Source organism: Aspergillus affinis (assembly GCF_023601865.1).
Source record: "Aspergillus affinis strain CMG 70 chromosome Unknown NODE_4_length_623078_cov_86_301200, whole genome shotgun sequence".
Classification (NCBI taxonomy): Eukaryota; Fungi; Ascomycota; class Eurotiomycetes; order Eurotiales; family Aspergillaceae; genus Aspergillus; species Aspergillus affinis.
The window spans coordinates 453,272-476,739 of NW_026515785.1; the positions used below are offsets into that span (position 1 = coordinate 453,272).

Consider the following 23,468-nt stretch of genomic DNA (forward strand, 5'->3'; position numbering starts at 1 on the left):
GACTTAGCGGCTAGTGTCCGTGGACGGAGTGGATTGGATTGATCAGATTCCCTTCACCCCAAGGACAGCAGCTTGATTGGTAGGGTTCCAGCCCCGTAGAAGGTCCTGTTAGAAAGATTTGAAAAGAGGTGCCAGGCCCCATATTTTTGGCACCAAATCACCTTGGTCAGGAAGGCGGCCCAACGGACGAAAAGTGACTGATTCCCTTCCTCTTTTGCCGGCGCTACTGTTTGGTCACCACTTGGTGCCCTTTCTTTGTGCTGGTTCGGTTTTTCTGCTTTTGCTCCCTTTCGTTCCCTGTATCTCTGTCTACGGAGTACGGAGAAGTCACTCCTCGTTTCCCTCGGCATGTTTGTTTCTGCGTTTCTGTGTCTTTAGGGGGAAGTTCAGCCCCAAGTCTGGTCCAGTCCGGAGTAGTCCTGTTAGAGATAGCTGATGCTGCATACCGAAGTCGCCATTTCGACTAGCTGGTCACATCCGGTAGCAAACTTGCCATATCCAGCATGAGTTAGCCTCAAAAGGTGTCACATCACGCAAGAATAAGGAGAGCCACCCTGGCCCGAAATTGAGATCTAGACAGATCCGAAGAGGTCATCCATGCTCCCAGCCCGCCACTCACTTGCCTCAGCCACAAGTTCATTCGAGAATAATTAGTCAGGGTCTCAACGAAGTCAGAAAGAGCGAAAGCCAGAAGGCACAAGTCCAAACAACGAAGGTGTGGCGCATGGCAAATAGCCTGGCGCTAGGCTTCCGCGTTCTTCCTCAAGACCCTCTCAACCCATAACTAGTCCCCAGTTTGCCCGGTAGGGTCACATTGCAGATCGAGCCTGGACGTCCCTGGAGAACAGCGTCTTCGAGGCCATCTGGGGTTGCACAAACTCCCAGCGATCCCGGGCCTGAGTCGTATCGCCTCCCCCTCCACGGCTCTCTCATATCCTCTCTCTTTGTCCCGTTTGGCCCTCATTATTCCGATCTCATTTGATTGAATCCGTCAGGCGAGGCGTCAGGCACGGTGGTGTAACCAACAAGTCGAAGCTTTTCGTCTTAAGTGCGATCCTTTCGCGATCCTGTTGGAATTGTTGGAATTTTGGGGTGTGGCGCAGGCCTCGAAGCAAAGCAACGTGCCTTTCGTGGCGATTATCTTATCGCCTGATCGACCAGCCCTGTCTCTCCCCTTTTCTTCATTCCTCTCTCTTATACGCCCCTCCATCGCTACCCACTTTTTTTTCTTCTCCTTCACTTTTCGTCTTCTATACTCGACCCTTTTTCTTTTTTTTATTCTTTAATTTAGCTTCTTCATTCCTCGTGGTTTAATTTCTACTAGTCGCTTTGCTACACCTTCTATTCGTTTCTTCATCTATTCGTTCTTTCGTTCATCCATCTTTCGCTCACTTTTTCTTTCATTCATCTCTGAACTCATCGACCAGACACTCCCTACCCATCCGCCGCGATGGTAGGAAACTTTGAGGAAGCGGCCCTGAAGGGTCAGTCGGCAGGAGGCTGGAAATCCTGGTCGACGAAGAAGAAACTCTTGGTGATCGGCTCGGTCCTCTTGGCCATCATCGCCTTGGCCGTTGGTTTGGGCGTCGGCCTCGGCGTAGGGCTGAACAACGGCGACAACGACGAAGGCGACAGCGGTGATAACGAGACCACCCCGCCGACAACCGGAGGCGGCGGCGGCAACACCACCAGCGGCAGCGTCAAATGGAAGCCCAAGGCCGGCACCACCTGGCAGATCGAGCTGCTGTACCCGCTCAACGACACCTCGCATGACGTCGACGTTTATGACATCGATCTGTTCACCAACAAGAAGGAGACCATCGACGAGCTCCACAAGCAGGGCCGCAAGGTCATCTGCTACTTCTCCGCAGGCAGCTACGAGAACTTTCGCCCGGACAAGGACAAGTTCAAGAAGTCGAGTCTCGGATCGGTCATGGACGGCTGGGAGGATGAGAAGTGGATCGACATCCGCAGCGACAACGTCAAGGACATCATGGCCGACCGATTGGACATGGCGGTTAAGAAGGGCTGCGACGGCGTCGACCCCGACAATGTCGACGGATACGACAACGACAACGGTCTGGACCTGAAGGAATCCGACTCGGCCACGTACATGAACTGGCTGGCCGACGAGTCGCACAAGCGCAACATGTCCATCGGTCTGAAGAACGCGGGCGCCATCATCCCCAAGGTCATCAACAAGATGCAGTGGAGTGTCAACGAGCAGTGCGCGCAGTACGAGGAATGCGACACGTACGCCGCCTTTGTGCACAAGGACAAGCCGGTCTTCCACATCGAGTACCCCAAGGGCGACGACATCGACAACAACATCAACGTCTCGACGAAGCAGAAGAACAAGGCCTGCGAATTCAGCGGCTCGGGCAACTTCTCCACGGTGATCAAAAACATGAACCTGAACAACTGGATCCAGGCCTGTTAAGCAGAGGGAGTCATCCCTCTATCTTCTGGGATCAGTAGATCAGAGCAACACCATCGTGTAAGTTTTCTGTTTTGAGCGTGAACATGAACATGAGCATGAACCATGAGCATGAACCATGAGCATGAGCATGAGCATCGGGCGCAGGGAGTTGGGATCTGCAAACCACTATTACTACTACTATCTACCTTTATGTACCTAGTTTGAATATGATGTAATCTACCAGACCCATATAACATTGACGTGTGTACGTATGCACGTCCTGACAGAACCCAATGCATTATGTAAATCCTGAGCTTGTCTCTCCTTCTCTACTGTGACTCGCGGCTCATGGCTCGTGGCTCGTGGCTCGTGTGCCACAAGGATTCAACGGAAACCCCATAGCGATTAATCTATAATTAATCTAAATCCCGCCCGGGGAAACATGTAAATCATTCACGCATATAATTAGCTACAGTGCACGGTAGTTATTAATCAACTAGAGGCCAGATACAAGTTAGTCATTGAAACAACAACTTCCGACCTGACCAGAAAGAAGACCGAGCGTAGCATGTAAATCACCAGTCAATTATGAGTACCCTCCCATCATATACACATATCAAACCATCGCTGAAAGAAGATGCCTATTTCGAGTCTCCAAGACTTTCACACTGAGACTAGATGAGACGCGCGCTAATCCTATCTCCTACCTATCCCTAATCTCTGTCGAACATGTCTCCTTCAATTTCTACATCCATATCACCCCATATCCCCACGCCCTCTATAACGTTCACATACCATGTATCACCAACAATGATCCCATCTCATCCGCGGCATCCGAATGCGTGTGAAAATAGAACCGACTCACACCATGTCTCAACCTCAAACCGCGAAGTGGGCAACCGAGCCAGCAACTCCATTATCGAAGTCAACAATGGATCACCAAAAAAAAGAATTATAAAATACATCGGTAGTCAAACACACACAAGAAAAAGGAACTCCTCCGTCCGACCAAAATTAGAGTCCCCAAAAACAGAAAACAAAAAAATTCTACAAACTAAAGTACAGTATGCGGTTACTGGTTAGAGAGTAGAAACGACCCAAGCGGAACGACCCTCCAAAATCAGAGTCTTCGCCGTCCGAAGTCTTGGCATTCACAAAAAAAAAAACTTGGCCCTTCCGCAGGACTTCCGTCCTCCGTGACTTGCCTACCTACCGATTGATTTTGCTCGCACTTGTCCGTCCGGTTCGCCTAATTATGGCACTCAGCCCAATAACGGACCCTCCGTTCCTGAAGAATCAGACCCAAACAGCCGACAAAGTTGGTATGGAACTACTGGAGTCTGGCACTGAGATGATGGACTAGATCGGGGTCTCGGGGCCGGCTAGAACCATGGACCTATGCGCATGCTCTACGAACAGGGCAACAGGCCGACTAGACGGAGTACATACAGTAAACGATCTATACATCGGAGGTAGCCGAGAGGGCGAAAACCATGGGATCAAAATCAGATAAAACATCCGGACCGGCCGGAGTCCAGCACACATCGAACCCGATCTTGCATTGGATTGAGGCACAGTACAGCAACACTATGCCTGGCCCTATACCTAAGTAACCACAGGGCGCATAGCTACGTACTAACTACTGCACAATTTAGTTTAGTTTAGTATCGTTTAGTCAGAAAAGCAGACCAGTCACCTGCCATCTAGTTACCAGTCCGAATTCACTAAGTATTTCCATCCCGGACCAGACCAAGGCGAATCGCGCGCCAAGCATCGGAGGAGACCTGCCCCCTCCTCCGACTTGCAGTACGATATATGGCCAGGTCTTAGCTTGAGCGGCAAGCGTTAGGGCCGATTGGAGAAAAGAGGCTAGAGGGTGTTTGAAGTCGGCTAGCGTGCTCTTCTTGGGCTTTAGTAAGGACACTAACAAGACCTAAGCTATGTTTAGGTTAGTACGGAGTAGATGTGTTGTACCGTGAGATGGAGTTTAGCCTGTAGTTATCCAGGCGCTAAAGTACCTGATGGGGGGAGGGGGGTAATTTTGATCTTTTTATTACTTACCATAATTACCGACTGGAGTGGGCAGAAAGTACCGTGCGTATTTTTCGATCACCCCGGATTACCAATCTTACGGACTCGGTATCTGCTGTTGTCTGTCCGGTAAGGTAACAGTGCGCTTAGACATTGTATACCCATTATTACCAAGTCCCTAAGTAGGTTAAGGTAGGCATCTAGCATGAAACAAAGTAGGACAAGGAAGGATCTCACGAATCAGTCCTTTGTCTTAGAAAAATCTTCCCATAGTCAGAGTTTTCCTATACGGGGAAACTCGGTCGATCCGACAAAGAAAGAAAAAAACAAAGGAATGAATACGGCCACGAACGTCACCACTTTCCAGCTAGCACTTTTACTTTATCAGCCTCGCATAGGGAGAAAAGAAGCGGTGTCACGATGAACTTCTTGATTTTGCGCCAATGCGTCAGGTCAGGTTCGCGCGATTGCCTCTTTTTGATGGGATGGGCACTAAGGTCCTGTACTACCAGGTGTATTTTTGTGCTTTTCATACTTACATACATACAATTAGGTAGAATACATGCTTACCTTCCAATGCTTGCTTCGTATACCACATGGTATGATTAACATAGCATGCATACTTCATTCCCATTCCCAGAATCAGATAGAAAAGAAAGAAGAAAACCAAATCACCGAGGCGAGGTCAAAGTAAGAGCTTCTCCTTCGACTCCGTATACGGAGCATGTTTACGCGACAACAAACGGAGCCAAACAGAAACAAAAACCGGCTTGAAAAGTGGTCCGTTCCTGGACGGCGGGACGGGTGTTCCTGAATTTTTTTTTTTTTTTTTTTTGTTTTTAGTTTTTTCACTGTTGAGATCTCTGGGTCATCGGTCAGGGGTGGGTCGTGTTCAGGAACCATCATCGGGGAGGCGGCGCTTAGAAGGACTTCTTTTTGATGACTACGATTACTTTCATCTGCTTTTTATTTTTATCTAATTATATCGATTTCTGGATAGTCTCGTTTCCAACCAGACAACCAAAATAAAATAAAAAAACAAGGACCGGATAAGTTCATGGGGTACCTCTCAAAAAAAAAGGGGGGGGGCCAAGGAAGAGAGAAGTGACTCGCTCAAATTTTCCCTGCGCGTGCATGGAAGCGAGAGCCCGATGTGAAATTCCTGACCAGCCGGTCTGCTTGGCGTGCGTTTGCTTCTTACCCCCGGGAGTAAAGTAGACCAGTAGGTCGGTCGATGGTCGGGGATAGCGCAGGATGGTGGACATGAGATATCCCGGGCGAGCTTCGCACGGTTTCTGGCCTCTGTCTTCTCCTGTCGCCGGACGGTCGAACGGTCTTTGTTCTGGTTGTTCGGCGTTTAGAAGGGGTTTAGAGGGAGTTAAGGCTGCAGCTGCTACGTTCTACTTACTTCTATGGCTTGTGCGAGTCTGGAGTTAAGGACGGAAAGTACGGAATTGGGATGAAGATAATGCTAGATCCGGTGCTGTAACGACGTACATAGGTAGGCTATCGAGGCGGTGGATGTGTCACGTCGGCGTTGACTGTCAGTCGATGGGGATGGGATGGCCCGGATGGCGACTTTTTCAGCCTGGGGGCGATGATACCTCACTGCGAACGGGGTATAGGAGGGGGGCGCAAGAGATGACTGCATACATACTGACTGACAGAATTGACAGCCAGGCAGACATGATGCCCGTGAGGTTGCTACGTTGGGATGACAGTTGAGTCGTGAGGATCCAGGCCCGGCGGATATCAAATTGCAATACGAGGCTCGAAGGCATGGCCGCAGGCACACCCCGGGGCTTATTGGACTGTACTTTTAAACTACAATTTGACTATTTTTCGACGTGGTCTTTGCGAGGGTTGGGCTGGCTGACTCAGCCTTTCGGGCCCAGGCCTTAATTCACCTTATTTCTTCGACCCGAGCCAGCAGCTTGGAGGCGTTTGTCGTGAATATCTTCTGTGTTTGGAGTGTATATGTAGGTAAGCTCGTATGTGCTGGAAGGTTACATCTCATAGACAGATCCGGACATGCGTGGGAGAAGAGGCGAGAGGAACTGGGGCGAAAGATATCGATCAGTCGATCCCCATGTATCGAGTACGACATGCATGCTCTCTACTGTACGTCCCATGTTACCGATGCCCCGGAGGGGATACCATCGTCGCATAATTACTCCGAATAATGTAACCTCCGACTCTCCCCTAACGGAGCCCTAAAATCAGTGCTGAGTCTCCTGATAGCTGGATGACGTCCAGGTGACTTCGTCACTGGGTACAGCACATACTGAGGAAATCAATGCCATTAACAGGCACACAATCAAAGACACAAACAATACTACTACCTCAAGCGGTAGGGTAGGTAGCTATCGTGGTCATTATCATGATACTTCGGCTCGCATGACGAAACAGCCGAACAAGACACTATAAATAAACACCTCACCCATGTCTCTCCCAACTGCACGCAATCTAAACTAAAAATATGTATGTCTTACCCAGGATACTGACCACCATGATTTTCCAAGGCAGAAGGACGAAGCTAAAGGACTAGGTTATTAGATAGATGTCCTCTAATTACTGTAACTAACTCTCCCTCAGATGCAAAGCATGGCCGACAAGGCAGACAACTCGCTTTCAGGATTTGATTAGGGCCCAAGACAAACCAGGCCACTCGTCCATCTGTCCGTCACTCATTGTATAGGTTTTAGACCCAGCCGTAGAACATCCCATCCCACTCTAGGCTAAATAAAAGCGTTGAATGGCATGCACACCGCAGAATAGACGACGAACAAGCGGACTACTCAATTAGGAACTCCGGTTGCTGACTCTGATTTGTGTTGTTTTTGGTTTCTTTCTAGACATTCCACCCGGCTCAACCAGTCATTCATCCTTCCGTCCACCTCTTCTCGTCGACGTCGCCTCCCTCGACCGACCGAATTGGAAAGCCGATGGATATAATAGAATAGGATAAGACAAATTTAAATTAAAAAAGAAACGAAAAGCCAAGCAGAAGAGAGAAAATTTCCTCACCACTAGTTTTCAGCCCATCCCGACATCCATCCGGGGCCCCCCATGTCTGAGCTTTCTCCCCAAATCACTGGCCAGGACTCACTTCGATTCTGATATTTTCTTCCACCGTCTTTTTATTTCTTTTTTGCACGGCTTCTGAAACCCTATTGGTTACACCTGGCTCGGGCCGAACAAATGATATCCTCCTGGGATGGGACCCATCTAAAAAAAAAGTAGGCAATGCGTTTGGGTGCTGGTGCCGGTCTCCGTCAAATCCGCAAGGTGACAAGGTCAGGTCCCATTCTGCATCCGCGCTATTATTAATCCCTGATGCAGATGGTGAAAGAGGAACGCATGGAGGTATGTACTCCGTAGTTAGTGATATGATTGAGGTAACTAAGAGTGAAGATACATCCACTTTCTAGCACCCACATGGAAAAGAAAGACAGAGAGAAAAAAAAAAAAAAAAAAAAACGGGACTGTTCTAAACCTGGAAATGGAGGATCTTGGCCGACTGGTTGTCTGAATGTCTGGTTCCATGTCTGAGTTAGGGCTTGTATGCGGGTATGGAACTAGCGGGTTGGCCGGGATTGAAAATTACACACCCCTTGAGTCCGGTCAGTATGGATGCATTACCGGACTATACCGGTTATGGATAAGTCCGGTGTGCCAAGACCAAGCAATGAACTTGGCCCTTGGTCGTAACCAGCATCTTTCTATGTTTACTATTTTTCTTCGGAATCTTTGGCTGGGAGCGATTCTCGCTCGTACTGTGTCATCTCGTGTGGATTAAAAACCAAAAGGTGGAAACAAATAAAAATAGACAAAAAAAAAGTAACGATGATAATAATGAAGCCCAAGTGCAGAGATTTTTCGTCCAACATGATCTGAAACCGCCTTTCATATACATCATTAATAACCAATCATTCCAGATATACAAGCAAATGTCGTAATAGATGCATCCAATATAGATATCATAGAGATCATTTCGCCATCAGGCTCACGAACTCGTTCCACTTGCTACCGAAGCTAGCGTAGTAGTCGGTGCTGAGATGGGTGATGAAAATCTCATCTGCAACCTTGCGGACCTGCTTGACGAGCGAGCGAAACTCGGATCCTTCCACATTATCTGGCACCGAGTGGATCACCGCGCATAGCTGGCTGCGATTGCTGTTCGGAATCTCCTCGAACAGGTTGGCACCATGGCGCTCCTGGAAGGTGTCATAAGTTGCCTCAAAGACCACCGTCGAATCAGCGGTAGACAGGTAGCGAGAGTCAGGAATCGCCCCAGGGTTGTGGACAGTCTAGATCGGCAAGAGTTAGCATTGCTGATCTACTCAATCGAGGTTCCAGATCGTATAGATTTGATGACGGGGTAAACAAGGGCGACAAAGGATGAAAATGAAAATGAAAAAATAAATAAATACAAAAGAAAAGAAAAAGAACGAACAGTAAACCGGAGTGGGGGTGAAAGGAAAAAAGGAAAAGCATGATAGTAATCGATAAATTACGGAATACTCCGTTTAGCAATCAGGTCTAGGAGGGGGCAAGGGTTGCACATACATAGCGGTCCGGACCAAGCCCGGGCGTATCCTTCACAAAATCAGTGAGATTTTGCAAATAGTTCAATGCAGATGCATTGAACTGCTGGGGTGTTTCGTCGAAGAATATTCCCCGAACCGCGAGTTTGGGATTGGAGCTGTTAGTCGGCCACGCCGCATAAGTCTCGATATCCTTGCGAACCAAGGAGACATTTCGTGTTGCCCAGGTGGTAGCAACGTAGCCCAAGACACGCACGTTGTCAAAGGAGACAAGCTTAGGGATTTCTCGGGTATAATTGGCGTCGGGCAGGGCATCGGGCCCGGGGCCACTCCCAGGGTTAATCACGACCGTAAAGTTGACATCCGGATGAGTAGAAATCCTGTGGCGTTCAGCTACTTCCTTGATACATCATAGCTTCTTGTGTCAGGCCATGGAAGAATCCAGATGGCTGATGGCGTGGGCGGGATTTTCCAATCTGGTTGGTGGAGAGAGGGGGGAAATTGAGAAAAAAGACCTACACTTCTTCCAATGGAGCCCAGGCCCCGGGGGCAGGATACACATAGAGCGGCACAAAGACCGTAGCTTTAGGGCCCATGCTGTTTTTCTTGTGTAGGGTGACCACAACCGCCGGAGGTATAACGACCGCGAGGACAGCAATAAAAACAAGGGCGGCCAAAATAATGCGAGAGCGCCGGCTCTGAAGGCAGCGGCGGTCGCTCACGTGTTTTTCTAGCGCCATTTTGTCTCGCTATAGAAGGCTGTAATAGAAACGATGGGCATTAAAGTGCAACGAAAAGCAATAGTGAGTGGGTTTGTCTGGCCGTCGCGAAATTATGCCAGACACGGAGCCGGAAAACTAAGAAATAAGTAGAAGTCAGCCCTCTAAAACCTGGTTATTAGCAAAATTGTAATGTCCCAGGGTCAGTATGCCTGCCGCGGGCCCAAAATAGAGCGGGGCAGTTTCTACCCATGCAGTACGGAGTAGGTCTTGGATCGTTGGCTGTCGCTCTCGAACAATTCCTTTTTCCCTGGTTCCAAGGGTTGGATTTTTCCTTTTTTTTTTTCTTTTCCTTTCCTTTTTTTTTTTTGTAAAAGTTAATCGTTTTTGCCCGTGTTTTTTCACGATCTTTTCATTTTTCTTGTACCAAAGTACTGAATGCGGTCCTGTGGAGGCGGCTAGAGTTCGTTCATTATTGCCTTCCAACAGAGGCGAATTCTGTCTAGAACACCTGAAGGAGAGAGTAAGACGTTTTAGCCGCTTTCCATGCGACATTCTGACACCCGTGGGTGGTTGTTTATTTCCTGTCCTTTTTTTCTTTTTCTGGGTTTTTCCCTTTTTTTCTTTTTTTTTCTTTTTCGCGTCAATAGTATATCCCTCTTTTTACCTTGCATCCAGACCTTTGATTATACCCATCGTTCGTTGTAAATAAAGCACGTCACAAATCGGATATCTTCGCCTGACCTAGCTGAATACGGCGGTTACATCGGCGAACCAGTGGCAGTGCGCGCCTTTGTTTTCAGAGAGTATAAAATTTGTGGACTCCTGTCTGTTTTTCGAGTATCCAGTTCGGAGTCACCCGCTCTCCAGGAATCTTCATTTAAACAAGCTCCTCTTGTGTTTGCTCAGACTCTCTCTATTGTTCCCGTTTCCTCATCCTTCGTTCAGCATTGTCTGCACTTGGCCCTTTCACACCACCAATGATGGAGAGCCCTCGACGATCAGATGCAAGCACTCCTGTGGAGCCATGCTCTCCCGTGTGCGTCGATACGCCGGCAACGCAATCATCCGTCTTGTTTGATGGCAATCTCGAGGAGTTGCTGCGGAATTTCCCTCTCGAACAGTACATTCTGGTCACCGGAGGCCTCGGGTTTATCGGAAGTCACACAACATTGGAGCTATTGAAAGCCAACTATAACGTAATTGTGATCGACAACCTCAGCAACTCCTTCCAAGTCGTCTTCGACCGCATCAAAACTCTAGCGTCAAAGCACCATGAGCAACATGGCACAAAGATGCCGTCGATGCACCTGCACGCCCACGACTACCGAGACACGGATGCCCTTCGCGGCCTGCTCGAACAATACCAGGTCCAGTCCAGATGGGGCTCGATGAAGTCAAAGATTTCCGGCGTCATCCACTTTGCCGCGTACAAGGCGGTTGAGGAAAGCATCCGAAATCCGTTGAAATATTATGCAAACAATGTTGGAGGTCTTGTGGATTTTGCAACCACGTTGGGTGAATTCGGCATCAAAACTTTTGTCTTCTCCTCGTCGGCCACGGTGTACGGCACGTTGGCGACATCCGGTCTCCCTCTTAAGGAGGAACTCTGCGTTCACAAGGAGGAGCCCCTCCAAAGCCACGAAGGACCCGAGGAAGTCGTGAAGCCTGGGTGCACGGGCATCACCAATCCTTACGGACGCACAAAGTGGATCTGTGAAGCCATATTAGCGGACCTTGCTGCCTCTGACCCGGAGTGGACTATTGTAGCTCTGCGGTACTTCAACCCCATAGGGTGCGACGAGTCTGGTCTCCTGGGAGAAGACCCAAGACAAATTCCTACCAACCTCCTACCCGTCGTTGTCAAGGTCATGACTGGAGAGTATAAGGAGCTCCAAATGTTTGGAACCGACTGGGACACAGAGGATGGCACAGCCGTCCGTGACTTCATTCACGTCACCGATCTTGCCCGAGGGCACATTGCGGCACTTGGTGCTGCCAATGATGGACGACTTGTCGACAATTTCCGCACGTTCAATCTCGGAACCGGGCAGGGACACTCTGTCATGGACGTGGTCAACACCATGGAAAGTGTGTCATCCAAACCGATTCCACGGAAGGCCGCTGGCCGTCGTGCAGGAGACGTGGGCTCCTGTGTTGCCGTGGCTACCAGATCGCAAGATGAGCTTCAGTGGAAGACTGAAAAGACCCTGAAAGATGCTTGTGTCAATTTGTGTAATTTCCTGGATGTTAGCGGTTTGTCTTCCTAGGGACTATCTATAATGTTTTGAATAATGGATGTGCTCTCTTCATAGGGCGGCGTTTGGTGGTGCTTCATTTTCTTTCTTTTTTTCACACTTTTTTCAATACCTCCTTTTTGATTTTTCTTTTCTTTTCATTTCTTTGTCTTTCATCCCCGAGTTCGTCGAGTGTCTCGCCTTTTTCTGTGTTTCTGTCAACAATCAGTTTCACATCAACAAAATTTCGGCAGTTCCATACCTATATTAACTGTTCTGTTTGCATTATAGAAGGCAATCCTTCGAGATCCAAACCCACACAGCGTTGTCTGTCTCTGGTACCGTTGTAGCATATTTCTCAGCCTTGTGTCAACCCGAAACATGAAGCACTTGTATCTCGTGTTATAATAGCTAATTCATCGAATGAATTGTTACTTCATCAAGATGGTTGATTTTTCTTTTTCAAGCCTGAACTTAGCACTATGGGATAGTAGGTCTTAATTAGTGAGCTTAACTTGACTGAAAAGTGTCAAACCCGTGGGGTGCGACGGTCCCGGCGGCCACTCATTTAGGTGGCACTTGCCAAAAGTGAGAACTTTGCCACCTCTGACCGATGGCGATTGAACAGCAAGAGCTTTGGTGGTGACTGACAAGTTGGACGGTCTGACGAGAGAGAGGGGCAGGGTCTCTCCATAACATAAGTAAGTTGAAGGTCGTGGATGCGGTTGAATGTTCTTTGGTTAATATCTGGGGGCCTGGCTTAGTCATGCGGGCATCGCTTTCCTTTTCAACCCCTCGATACCGCTGATCAACAAGCCTTCCAACAAGGATTATATTCCCTCATCTGCGCAATTTTTGCAAAGCGAAAAAGTACGATGGTCTGATCTTTTGACGTTTTGGAGTGATGCATTAGTTTGTGGAACCGATAAGCGTGCAGTAGATGGGTTGCTTCCTTTTATATGTGTGTTCTTATCAGTGCCCCGTCCACATCCACAAAGCGGCATATCCCATGTACCCAGTAGGCAACAAGACGCAGAAAAAGGCGGTTCCAACACCTGAATTCGGCCTTATTACGCGTCCGCTAGGCAATATGCTGCGGAGTACGTTTAGTAGGCTGGTGTCTCTTCTGCGCCGATTCGACTTCACATGCTCGGTTGTCGGCGCCACCAACTATAGAAAACAGGGTTCCACTGGGCTGTGGAAGGTCAGCAGATCTCCATTCCTCGAGATCTCTAAAGGATGAATAGGGTGAATGGTCTTCACTAAGCAGTTCTGTGGTAAGTAGTCTGTCTTCTGACTGGCGGGTGCGTATATTCTCCACAGCCGTCGTCTCCATGGATAGTGAGCATCTATATATGACACCCCAGCAAGGGATAACCAGCAAAATAGGTGTCAAGAACGCCCCAAACCCTTTCATCTCCGTTGCCGAGACACCAAGGAGCCTAGATGGCATAAAGAACACTCGTTGTAAGACCTTTGCATATTGTGGTGTTTGAATACGAACTGCATTCGGATGGCTGGTGCAAGTGTGTTGAGGTGGCCCTGCATAGAATAATGGTAGGGACACTTTCTTTCACAGTGGATCAAGGACCCGAGACCAGGCTTCTGTACTAGGTCCTGTGCTCTGAGAAATATATCAGTGAGCCAGCACGAGGAGATTTGATGTGAGATTGATTGGTAGTGTCTAGTTACAGCGGACGGGATTGATTCACAACAGGACAGAGGCTTCCTGATGGGAAGGGCCTAGTATCCAGGGATCTATGGGAGACCTTCAGTCGGAAGCAGAAACTCGACTGCTCGCGCTTACGCTTGCCGATTGGACGTTGATGGAACCGAGGAATAGGTATCATATAGGAAGGGCACGGAAGCGAAAGGAGGATCTAGAATTGTTGAAAATGCAGCGTAGACATATTAGGAAAGTGTGAGGAATTCGTTTATTGCACGCTTCGGTAAAAGTATGTTAAATTATAGTAGCTAGGGAGGATGGCTTGCAGGCAAAGGACTCATTGAATACATATTTCATAACAGTTGGGCCAGCCGTGTAGAACCAGAAGAGAACACCGAGAGGCCTACCTCCATAATAACCTGGGCACAGCGATAAGAAACCACAAATAGGCTCTCTCAGCTAGACTGACCAAGAAAGTCTGCGCGTGATGTCTGAGTTACTTCCTAAAGAGGCAACTTTTGTCTATCTCCACTTGGGGCGCGCGATCAGTCGCCAAGCCGCGTGGTCACATGATGACCTGCTGCAAAGAGCAGAGCCAGCACCCGATTTATACCACCGTTGATGGCCATTTCCATCGATTTTGGCTTCTTAAAACAATGCAAACTGTTGATTGAGCTGAACAGACATACGAATCACTCCACTTTGGCAAGTATTGGCGTAGATTGACCAAGCGTACAATCTCATTATGTGACTCACGTGACCGTAACTCTTGGCATCAAATTCATCCCGCAGTTTTCATCCAGCTTGCTCCGTGCCGGCGACTGTCTTTCTCAATCCTATCCTCACGTTACGCTGACAGTTCGGTGGGCCAATCTGTTTCGTGTGTCATATTTTTTTGTTCTTTAATTTGTCCACATTGCTGGTTTCTTCGATCATTAAACCGCCAACGACAAGATGATCTGCCAACGGTGCCGAACCAGCATCCTCTCTCGACTACAGCCGCAAACCTCGATTGCGTGGTCTGCTCCTTCATCCACCCGCCAGCTTCCAATCCAGCGCAACCTCTTCCGGAATTATAGCACCGATGGCAAGCCTACGGTTTCCGCTCCCCCGCCGCCTCCTTCCCCTAGACAGCCCGCCGCGGGCGACGTCTCGATCCCGTCGGCCATTTCGTCCGCTACCCCGGGAGTGTCGCAACCCTTGAGCACACCGGAGGGCATTCACACCGATGTGAACCCCGAAAAGCCCACCAAGCCCAACCCCCGACCCACGAAAAGCTCCTGCCCGGTCGGCACTCCCCTGCACGGCCTCAACTACTTCAAAAACAAGCCGAACGTCGTCGCCCGGGAGGACGCCGAGTATCCGGATTGGCTGTGGACGTTGCTGGAGGATAGCAACAAGTCCAAGAAGTCCGAGGGCGGAGTTGACCCAAGCAGTATGGACATCCTATCCCCATTTCGATCTACGTATTATGCCAGCCTTTACTAACTATGCCTTCGTTTCCTAGCTCTGAACAAGAAACAGCGCAAGCGTTACGAGAAGAAGATGTCTGCTCGCGCTGCCCTCCTCCCGCCGAAGATCCCCATCCACCACCACGCTACCGATATAACCCCTGCCGAATACAACCGCCGCGAATCGGCGACCGAGAACATGTTGGGCGAGGCCACGCAGAGTCTCGACAAGCGTTCCGAGATCACAAAGAGCGCGAGAGATGCCCGCAGAAAGGCTATTCGGGAGGCCAACTTCCTGCGCGGACTCTAATTTCTTGAATAGTTGGGTTTGCCTGGGGAGTCATCAGGGCTTTGTTGCGTCGAGTTCTATTCAAAGCTACCTCTGTACAATTGTGTTGACTGACATTTCGTGTGCGCGTGAAAAGGACCCCCGTGTTGGGACATTCCAGATGTATTTTATGTGACTTGTATTCATCTTCTTTTATAATCCGCAGATCAGGCGCTGAATGGAATGCCATTTTTGTATACGGTTTTCCGCCCTCTCCTTTTCACCACTGACCATCAGGATACTGTTCTTGTCACACATTCTGTCATGTACATACGATCATGGCATGGGACTCGACCGAAGCCTGATATATCTACGAACTGTAGGAAAGACAAGCGATCGAAGAGAAATTGCTAATGTGCCATGTGTTCTCCTAGGCACCATTCACCGAGGGACTTCCCAAGCCTTATCTTCGCCCTGACCATTTACCCACGGCAAACATGCATCCCAAAGAGCCCGAACCTCCCCCTCTCCAATATTCACCAATGCAGTCCATATATCCTTATCGCCTCTTTCGACCCAAACCAGGAAAGAAACGATCAAGAAGTCCGCATATCCTGGCCTGTCGCCCTCCAGGAAAGGCCCGTTCTTCCCTAACCTGCCTCGCAACATCTGCGCCAAGGGTGCCATTTCGGCCACCGTCGCGCTGATAGCTGCTTGAATCTGGTCGGGGTCTTTAGGACGAACTTCGGAGAGAGGCTTCCCGAACCGAGCCGACCGAGTCTTGATGAAATATTCGCGACCTCTGGGATCGAGGAAGTCCGCCACACGAGGGATCAACAAGGCAGCACACCTGGATCTGACGCTTGCTACGAGTTTGTCAACCCCGATAGCTAGCGCGTAACTGGCATCTCGAGACGGAAATAAAGGCGGGGATGGATACGTTTGGTCTAAATGGGCTGCGATAGCGAAAGATTCCATCAGAGCTCCGTGCGAATTTGACGTCACCGATGGCGGGTGACAAATGGCGGGAAGGGTATACGGCATGCCCTCCCTGTTAGGTTGGACGTCCAAGTTGGAGAGCAGTGGAGCGATATCAGGATAGGAGATGTAGGACTGTGTATAAGCAATGCGTTTGTAGTTCAAAACCATTCGGGTCTTAATCGTGTTTGGGGACCATGGTTTCAGGTCTCCTGCAATTAATGTGAGCTAGCTGGGTTTAGAGTTGGAGGAATGCTTGACTACCGCAGGAGTCGTACGTGAGAGAGTTGATTCAATATCGAAAAAATGCACTGGGGGTTGTTTCGCCATGTTTGTTTTTTGTTCTTTCCCTGGTATGAATCGGAGTCTGCAGGCTGAGGAGAGTGTACTCAGTAGTGAGAGCGATGCGGGGTTGATGTCGTTGATTTATCAGCGATGCGGCGAAACTCCGATGCGCTCTAAGTTAAATCAAGTACAGCTTGTTTTATTAAGCATTGGGGGCCCGAAACATTGGGTCTCCTCGAGCTAATTTCATTCTCATCCAGCATGCTGGGTGGACGCCGGGTAGGGCTGATCATGAGCTGATTCTCCTGATGCCCATCCCTCTAAACAGCTTCAATGGTGTCCCAGGGGAGGACTTCTCGCAAAAGATGCTGGTACATACGTCGAAGAACCCCTCAAGATCAAAACAGATAGAATTAACAAGCAAAAGAGAAAATTGATATCCCTGGTCAGCCAAGGAAACGGCGTTAGTACGGAGAGGGAAGGAAGGAAGGAGTCTTGGTGGTCACCTGCCTTTGCTGCCTCAGGGCTGCTCACTTGCGTCTCCCGGGTCTTGTGGCTTCCTCTCCAATTCGCCTCATCTCTCAATCATCGTTTTCATCAAAATTGCGATCCCCCTTTGGCATTTCTTCCTTCTCCTGTCCTCTGTCGCTATGATCCCCACTTCGTTCCCAACAACAACATCCGACCACGGCAGGACACATAAAAGTCGCACAAAAAACTCTCTTGAAACCAAAGATATCCCGGTCCAAAGAACGCATTTGAGCTCTCATGTATTGGGCCGGTGAATTGACAGTCCGTGTGATCAAGCCAAGCACCCGAGTGGAGCACCAAAAACAAATCACGAAACGCCGCCAACTCACCAGATAACCCGTGTCGGTAGCCCACCTTCCTCGGTGTCCTGTCGTCTATCCCATCGAATGTTGGTGGCATCTCAACCTTCTCTTTTTTGTTCCATATTTTCTGTTGTTCTGAAGGTCCACTGTTTCCCGGAAAATATTGTACCTGGGCCACTGTGACTCTGAGGGCTGGTACCAAAACAGAGTGTTGATCCTCCACCGCACACCGACCCAACGTCATCAGAGGGAACCCCATATCGGCAAAGCACATAACAGACGACGTTTTATGCACAGCACGTCTTATCCATCCATTTATCATCAATCATGGGAATAGTCAAGGAGATTGTCGAGCTCACTCATCATACTGACCATCTCAGTCTTGACCCCTCTTTAGTGCCTGCCGACAGCAGATTAGCTTCTGAATTCTCACCTCCCGTATCTACCCATTTAGGTCGTATTTATAAAACCCTAAAAGAACCAGCAAAGTTCGACTTTCTTCGGGATGTGCAACACGAGTCCCAAGATGTGGATGCCACTCGTCAGGGGCCGGCGGACCCTCTCGCCTCCTTGGATACATTCGCTGCGTATATGTCCAGTACAGCGTCGTCTGCAGCACGCCCCGCAAAAAGGCAGGAGCTTTCTTCGCCAATTGCGGACTATTTCATATCTTCGAGTCACAATACCTACCTGACCGGCAACCAACTGTATAGTGACGCAGCTGCGAGCGCTTATGCCAATGTATGCCCTCCCTTGAGAGTTTCATTTCCGATCCACCCGAAGCCCTTCCTAAGATGCAGTGCTGCACTTGCAGTGTATGGGTGCTTACTTGGTTTCTTGGGATTGGAGCGTTTGTGCGGAAGAAAGTGCAACCATGCGTCACTGTGTCCCCTGCATAAAGCATTAGTCTTTAAAACCAGACTGGGTCAACGTTTCTCGGCACAGATACACAGCAGCTAATGACATGATAGGTTCTTCTCACTGGTTGCAGATGCGTCGAAATTGACATCTGGGACGGTGGCTCATCAGACGATGACGGTGAAGACGACACTAGCAGTAGCAGTAGTGATGACTCCAGCCCCGATGAAAAGAAGGTCGCTCGGCGTAAGAAGCAAGACAATCCAAAGAAGGAAAAGCCCTCCCGCATGAAATCCGTTTCGTCCAGGTTGGGAGGCTTGTTGGGTCACAAGTCGCCTCATCATGCCGAGTCTGCTCCCAAAGAAACTGGCGTGGCTGCTGGTACCGCAATGCCGGTGCCGCCACGTCCAGAGCCCAAAGTGCTCCATGGTCACACGCTAACCAAGGAGGTAACGTTCCGGGATGTATGCCATGTCATTCGGGATAACGCTTTCGTGACGAGCGACCTTCCGGTCATTGTGAGTCTGGAAGTGCATGCATCACTCGAGCAGCAGGCCATGATGGTGGAGATTATGGAGGAGACCTGGAAGGGGATGCTGGTGGAAGTCACACCCGAGATCGCAGCCACCAACAGCCTTCCACCGCCCGAGGCTCTGAAGCGAAAGATCCTGATTAAGGTGAAGTATGTGGCTCCAACGAGCCAAGGAGAGGCAGACGACATGGAGGATGATCGCACAGACGAGCTCGAACCCTCGAGCCACCAACAACCCAGTCAGGGTGTATCCAATAGCTTAGCTACCACCGGCGATCCCTCCGCCCCACCGGCCAAAAAGCCTTCGAAGATCCTACATGCTCTCAGTAGGCTGGCTGTTTTCACCAAAGGATTTCACTTCAGCCATTTTACACAACCAGGTAAGTTCGAACAAAAGGAAAAGACTAGCTACCTGGCTACCCGACCACCTTCCCACCTTCTTCTCGATTCGGATGTCAATCCCCCACCCCCAAAGGATCTGACTATCCACATCTTAGCCCAGTAGGGGCCAAAGACGAAAGGGACTAAACAAAGTTAACTTTCTTTTCCCCGTATGACAGAGGCCAAAGTCCCCGGACACGTGTTTTCCCTTTCAGAAAGTGCGGCCCGGGCAGCATATGCGAAGGAGCGGGACGCGCTCTTTGAGCACAACCGCCACCACTTCATGCGGGTCTATCCGTATGGGCTGCGCGTAACGTCCTCCAATTATGATCCGACCCCCTTCTGGCGATGTGGCGCCCAGATAGTCGCGCTGAACTGGCAGTACCTAGACAAAGGAATGATGCTCAATCACGCCATGTTTGACGGTGAGCAGGGCTGGGTGCTCAAGCCGCAGGGCTATCGCGGATCCGACCCCCCTGGTGGGGGCAACATCATCCGCAGTCATCTTGAACTGACAATTGAGGTTCTCGCTGGCCAAGCAATTCCGCTGCCCCCGGGCGACACTAAGGAGAAGGGATTCCATCCCTACGTGAGCTGCTTGTTGCACATCGAGACGCCGCCGGAGGAGGAATCTGGATCGGCCAACGCAGACGATAGTACCGATTCCGACGAGACTAGCTACAAGCGAACCATCAAGAGCGACTACGGATCCAACCCGGACTTTGGCGGGCAGAAGCTTGAATTCCCGAAATTGTCGGGTATTATCGAGGAGTTTACATTTGTCAGGTACGTTTACTATAATAATAACAGTACATATAATACCTCGGTGTGGGCTTCCAGGATTGTGTCACACAACATTGGCTCGGCGCGCTGAGCGACAAGAAAGAAAAAGAAAAAGAAAAAGGCAAGAAGAAGATCAAAAAAACAAAAACCATAAGCGTGAGAAAAAGCAAAACCAAAGGAGGCCCTCATCGAAGATATTATTCCACGTAGCTAGGTAGTATGTTATACGAAACTTGATCGCAATCGGCTAACCCACGAATTTCTTTTTGTATCTGCAGGTTCAAAGTCAAAGACGACGAATTCGGTCGCGACTCCATGGCCGCCTGGGCATGTATCAAACTCAACCGACTCCAAGCGGGTTATCGCCTAATCCATCTCCTGGACTGCTCCGGACGCGCATCTGGCGGTGTCCTTCTCGTCCACATCACCAAGGACATCTCCTAAAGATTTACATATAACAGCTAGCTCTTAACTATAGATCACTCCATGCAGGTGCTGATTGCGGACCCAGAATGTCAAGAAAATACTTAAGTAAGAGATACGGATACGTGCATTGCATTATGTATCAGATTGGTGGTTCTATATTAAGATGCCTGTCAAATTTGATTGATTCCGACAGCATTCATCTCCCGGGAGTTCTATCATGCAAGCCATCGATGTTTGCACATGATTCCTTCTTCTTCTTTGAATAATATTTTTTTGCACCCCCAGTGGCAAAGTCAGTCAGAAACGAGGGGTAGCGGAAAAGAGACGAAGTGAAAAAAAATAAATAAAATAAAAAAAGGAAAATGCAATGACCTCTCAAAAGAAAGAGGAGAAAAATCGATGAATAAACCATCAAAAAAGCAAATAGAAGGCCAAAGGGGAAGAAAAAAAAAAGTAATCAAAATAACGTCCCACTTGTGGCGCATCTGAAGCGACCCTAGATAAGTCCGACAGGATGCAAACGCACATGCAGCCGGTGCCTTGGTCTTTGCGTTTGACTTTGACGTGAGTTGGAGCCGATAATGGCTGTTGACCTGTTTGAGTGAGTGGAGATCGCAAGGATGGTGGGTAAGCGTGCTCTCTCAATCCTTTATGCATTCGTTCAACTAAAAATTTTGGTCTCTGGATTTTGCTCACGGAGGGGATCTGGATCTGATTCTCCTGAATAATGGTTGGACGGAGATCAATTGTACTGGACCAATTTGGACATAGTCTGGCAAAAAAGGTGCACACCGTAGACGAAAAGGATATAGCCACTCTCAATTTATGAATTGAGGTATATCGATTGTAGCCAGCCACCGGGTCTTGCAAATTGATCATTCCCGCCGAAAACGCCAGCCGAGATTCGGGGCCAATTTAATTACGTACCAAACATCCACCTTGGATTGGCGATTCAAGCGCTGGCTAGTACCCGTAGTTTCCTTTGATGGTTGTCGTTGTGCGTATGCAACGGACACCCGCGGGAATGGTAAACTTGCTGCTGATAATTGAATCAAACTTCGACCGGAACACTCAGTCCGGAAAAAGAGATTATTGGTGGTTCCAATGAGAATTCCAAATCCGCAGACCCCGCCGGATGGTTGACTAGCGGTGAGGTGATGGTTTCTATGCTTGGACAGGAGCGAGTGGGCAAGGAAATTTGATCAATTCATTGTTTGTTTGCGTCGTATCCACACGGCCAGCGAGCGGTCCGTAGGCATCTTCTTTCGAAGAGGGGAAGGGAATGGAATTCGGCTTTGGATTGGTGGCGATGGGCCTGGTGGAGAGGCCGATGCAGCTATTTCGATTTGACACATATTGCTCCAGAATTGACCTGTCAACTTTTGATGAAAATCAGCTCTCCCAACCTTTTTCCTAAGGGTTTCCCCTCACTAAAATGAAATGATCAATAAATCAATTGCAAATAATAGAGCAACAAAGAGAGACAGAAGGAGAAAGAGAAAGTGGTACCGAGTTAGTTTAGGGGTCCGGCTCAAGGACTACCATTAGTGCGACCAGGTATCTACCCCGTTTCCAAGCAAAAGAGAAAAGTCCCTCGTTAAGAGGTTCAGACATAATGGTCCCAATATGGAGTCACTCGGTACAGTCGACCGACCGATAAACCGCTGCAGAGAGATGTGAAATGGGGAGTTTCAGCTACCTCATATGGCATTTCTTTGCAGAAAAAGAAAAGAACATAAAACAAAAATGGTCAGAACAGGGAACAGGGGAGTTGGACGCTGCAAGACATCGGAGAATAAGTCGACAACGAATGTCCTGTACAACCAACTCGCAATAAAATGCTCGTTTGGTGGGATAAGAACTCTAGCTCCACATTCCTTTATGTATCGAAAATTGAGATAGTCAAAGGCTAAAACCCTTTGACTACTTTGGTCGACCAAGGACCGCCGGCCAAGAATATGAGGAATATACTGATCAACGTCAGCGGGTGGGACCAGGAAATGGCATTTCCCCAGACCTGATAAGGTTCAGCTTCATGATCCCAGTCCCAGCAAGGGCGGTAAATTGCAGGTGGCTGAGCTACTGCGTTCAAGAAGGGATAAAGGTCGAGCGGACAGCTTGGGAACCTGCGCTTGCATTTTCCACCCGTCGAATCAGCTATTCCCAAGCCCCAGTAACTTATCAATCGCTCGACTGACAACCGATCCAAATGGCGTGACTTCCATGATTGGCCCATCTGATTCGATCCAATCATCCTGACCGCCATTGCATATTGGCTGAAAGAACTTCCGTATGTATGTTCCCCCGGTCATAGATCCCACAGGGAGTACCGTGGATGCCGTGACGGTGCCTCGGGGCATTAGCGCTCGCAGTGGGGCCCTATCTTTTAGGTAGCAAACAAGTGGACTTTAATCAAAAATCTTTTAGTGCTGTAGCGTCCCGACTCCCAAGTTCTGGATTAACTCCAGTTTATCTGGCTGCAAGGCTGCCCGCAACGGATGGAGACTGGAGATGCATCTTCCCAAATAGCCAATCAAGGAAGATAAGGCTCGATCCCTGGCTCGGTAACTATAAAGAAATGTGTGCAATATTTAGAGGCGCGTCAATTGCATCCCTGTTTCAAAGACCCGTAACCACTGCACCGCTAGGTGCTAGCAATTATAACACCAGTTAATTAAGACACCGAGCGGGTTAAGCGTAGGAGACGAATTTTGGCCCACCAGGACTTGATCGGTAGTCTGAAGCCTCGAGGGAGCGAGCGGCCCAGACCAGGGGATTGTGCTGGAAGTGGAATAGATCGCGTCCTCTTCGACGTCATCCGCAACAAGTCACATTAAGAGAGAGCGAGAGAGAGAGCGAGATTCAGCGTCCGCGGTTACCGACTACCGAGTTTCTCTGGTGGTAAGCTGCATTAACGGTTTCCAAAATATGCAGGCGATGACAGTGTGCTCCCCTTTCACAAAAAAAAAAAAAGCAAATTTATTATCGGAATTCCTTTTCTTTCGTCTTGAATTTGAATTTCAACCATTTCTCTGCTTCCGCGGATGTGCCTGC

At 49.1% G+C, this 23,468-nt stretch overlaps 6 protein-coding genes across 6 annotated transcripts; 4 read left to right on the plus strand and 2 right to left on the minus strand.

Annotated features, from left to right (window-relative positions):
• Positions 1–1,450: 1,450 nt before the first annotated feature.
• Positions 1,451–2,440, plus strand: KD926_008041 (endo alpha-1,4 polygalactosaminidase; the record flags this gene model as incomplete). Its single annotated transcript, XM_053103883.1, has 1 exon — positions 1,451–2,440. The coding sequence occupies one exon, from the start codon at positions 1,451–1,453 to the stop codon at positions 2,438–2,440; it is 990 nt and encodes a 329-aa protein (XP_052960606.1).
• Positions 2,441–8,439: 5,999 nt separating this feature from the next.
• On the minus strand, positions 8,440–9,737 carry KD926_008042 (spherulation-specific family 4 protein; the record flags this gene model as incomplete). Its single annotated transcript, XM_053103894.1, has 3 exons — positions 8,440–8,760; positions 9,020–9,377; positions 9,517–9,737. 3 exons carry the CDS (start codon positions 9,735–9,737, stop codon positions 8,440–8,442), a joined length of 900 nt encoding a protein of 299 aa, XP_052960607.1.
• Positions 9,738–10,696: 959 nt separating this feature from the next.
• KD926_008043 (NAD-dependent epimerase/dehydratase family protein) lies at positions 10,697–11,986 on the plus strand (the record flags this gene model as incomplete). Its single annotated transcript, XM_053103905.1, has 1 exon — positions 10,697–11,986. One exon carries the CDS (start codon positions 10,697–10,699, stop codon positions 11,984–11,986), a length of 1,290 nt encoding a protein of 429 aa, XP_052960608.1.
• A 2,587-nt stretch (positions 11,987–14,573) lies between these two features.
• Positions 14,574–15,380, plus strand: KD926_008044 (mitochondrial 54S ribosomal protein mL54; the record flags this gene model as incomplete). Its single annotated transcript, XM_053103916.1, has 2 exons — positions 14,574–15,054; positions 15,127–15,380. 2 exons carry the CDS (start codon positions 14,574–14,576, stop codon positions 15,378–15,380), a joined length of 735 nt encoding a protein of 244 aa, XP_052960609.1.
• A 399-nt stretch (positions 15,381–15,779) lies between these two features.
• KD926_008045 (uncharacterized protein) lies at positions 15,780–16,646 on the minus strand (the record flags this gene model as incomplete). The annotated part of the gene is made up of 2 exons (XM_053103927.1): positions 15,780–16,528; positions 16,595–16,646. The coding sequence occupies 2 exons, from the start codon at positions 16,644–16,646 to the stop codon at positions 15,780–15,782; spliced, it is 801 nt and encodes a 266-aa protein (XP_052960610.1).
• A 1,115-nt stretch (positions 16,647–17,761) lies between these two features.
• On the plus strand, positions 17,762–20,432 carry KD926_008046 (putative phosphoinositide-specific phospholipase C; the record flags this gene model as incomplete). The annotated part of the gene is made up of 4 exons (XM_053103938.1): positions 17,762–18,175; positions 18,406–19,204; positions 19,385–19,991; positions 20,267–20,432. 4 exons carry the CDS (start codon positions 17,762–17,764, stop codon positions 20,430–20,432), a joined length of 1,986 nt encoding a protein of 661 aa, XP_052960611.1.
• Positions 20,433–23,468: the final 3,036 nt, after the last annotated feature.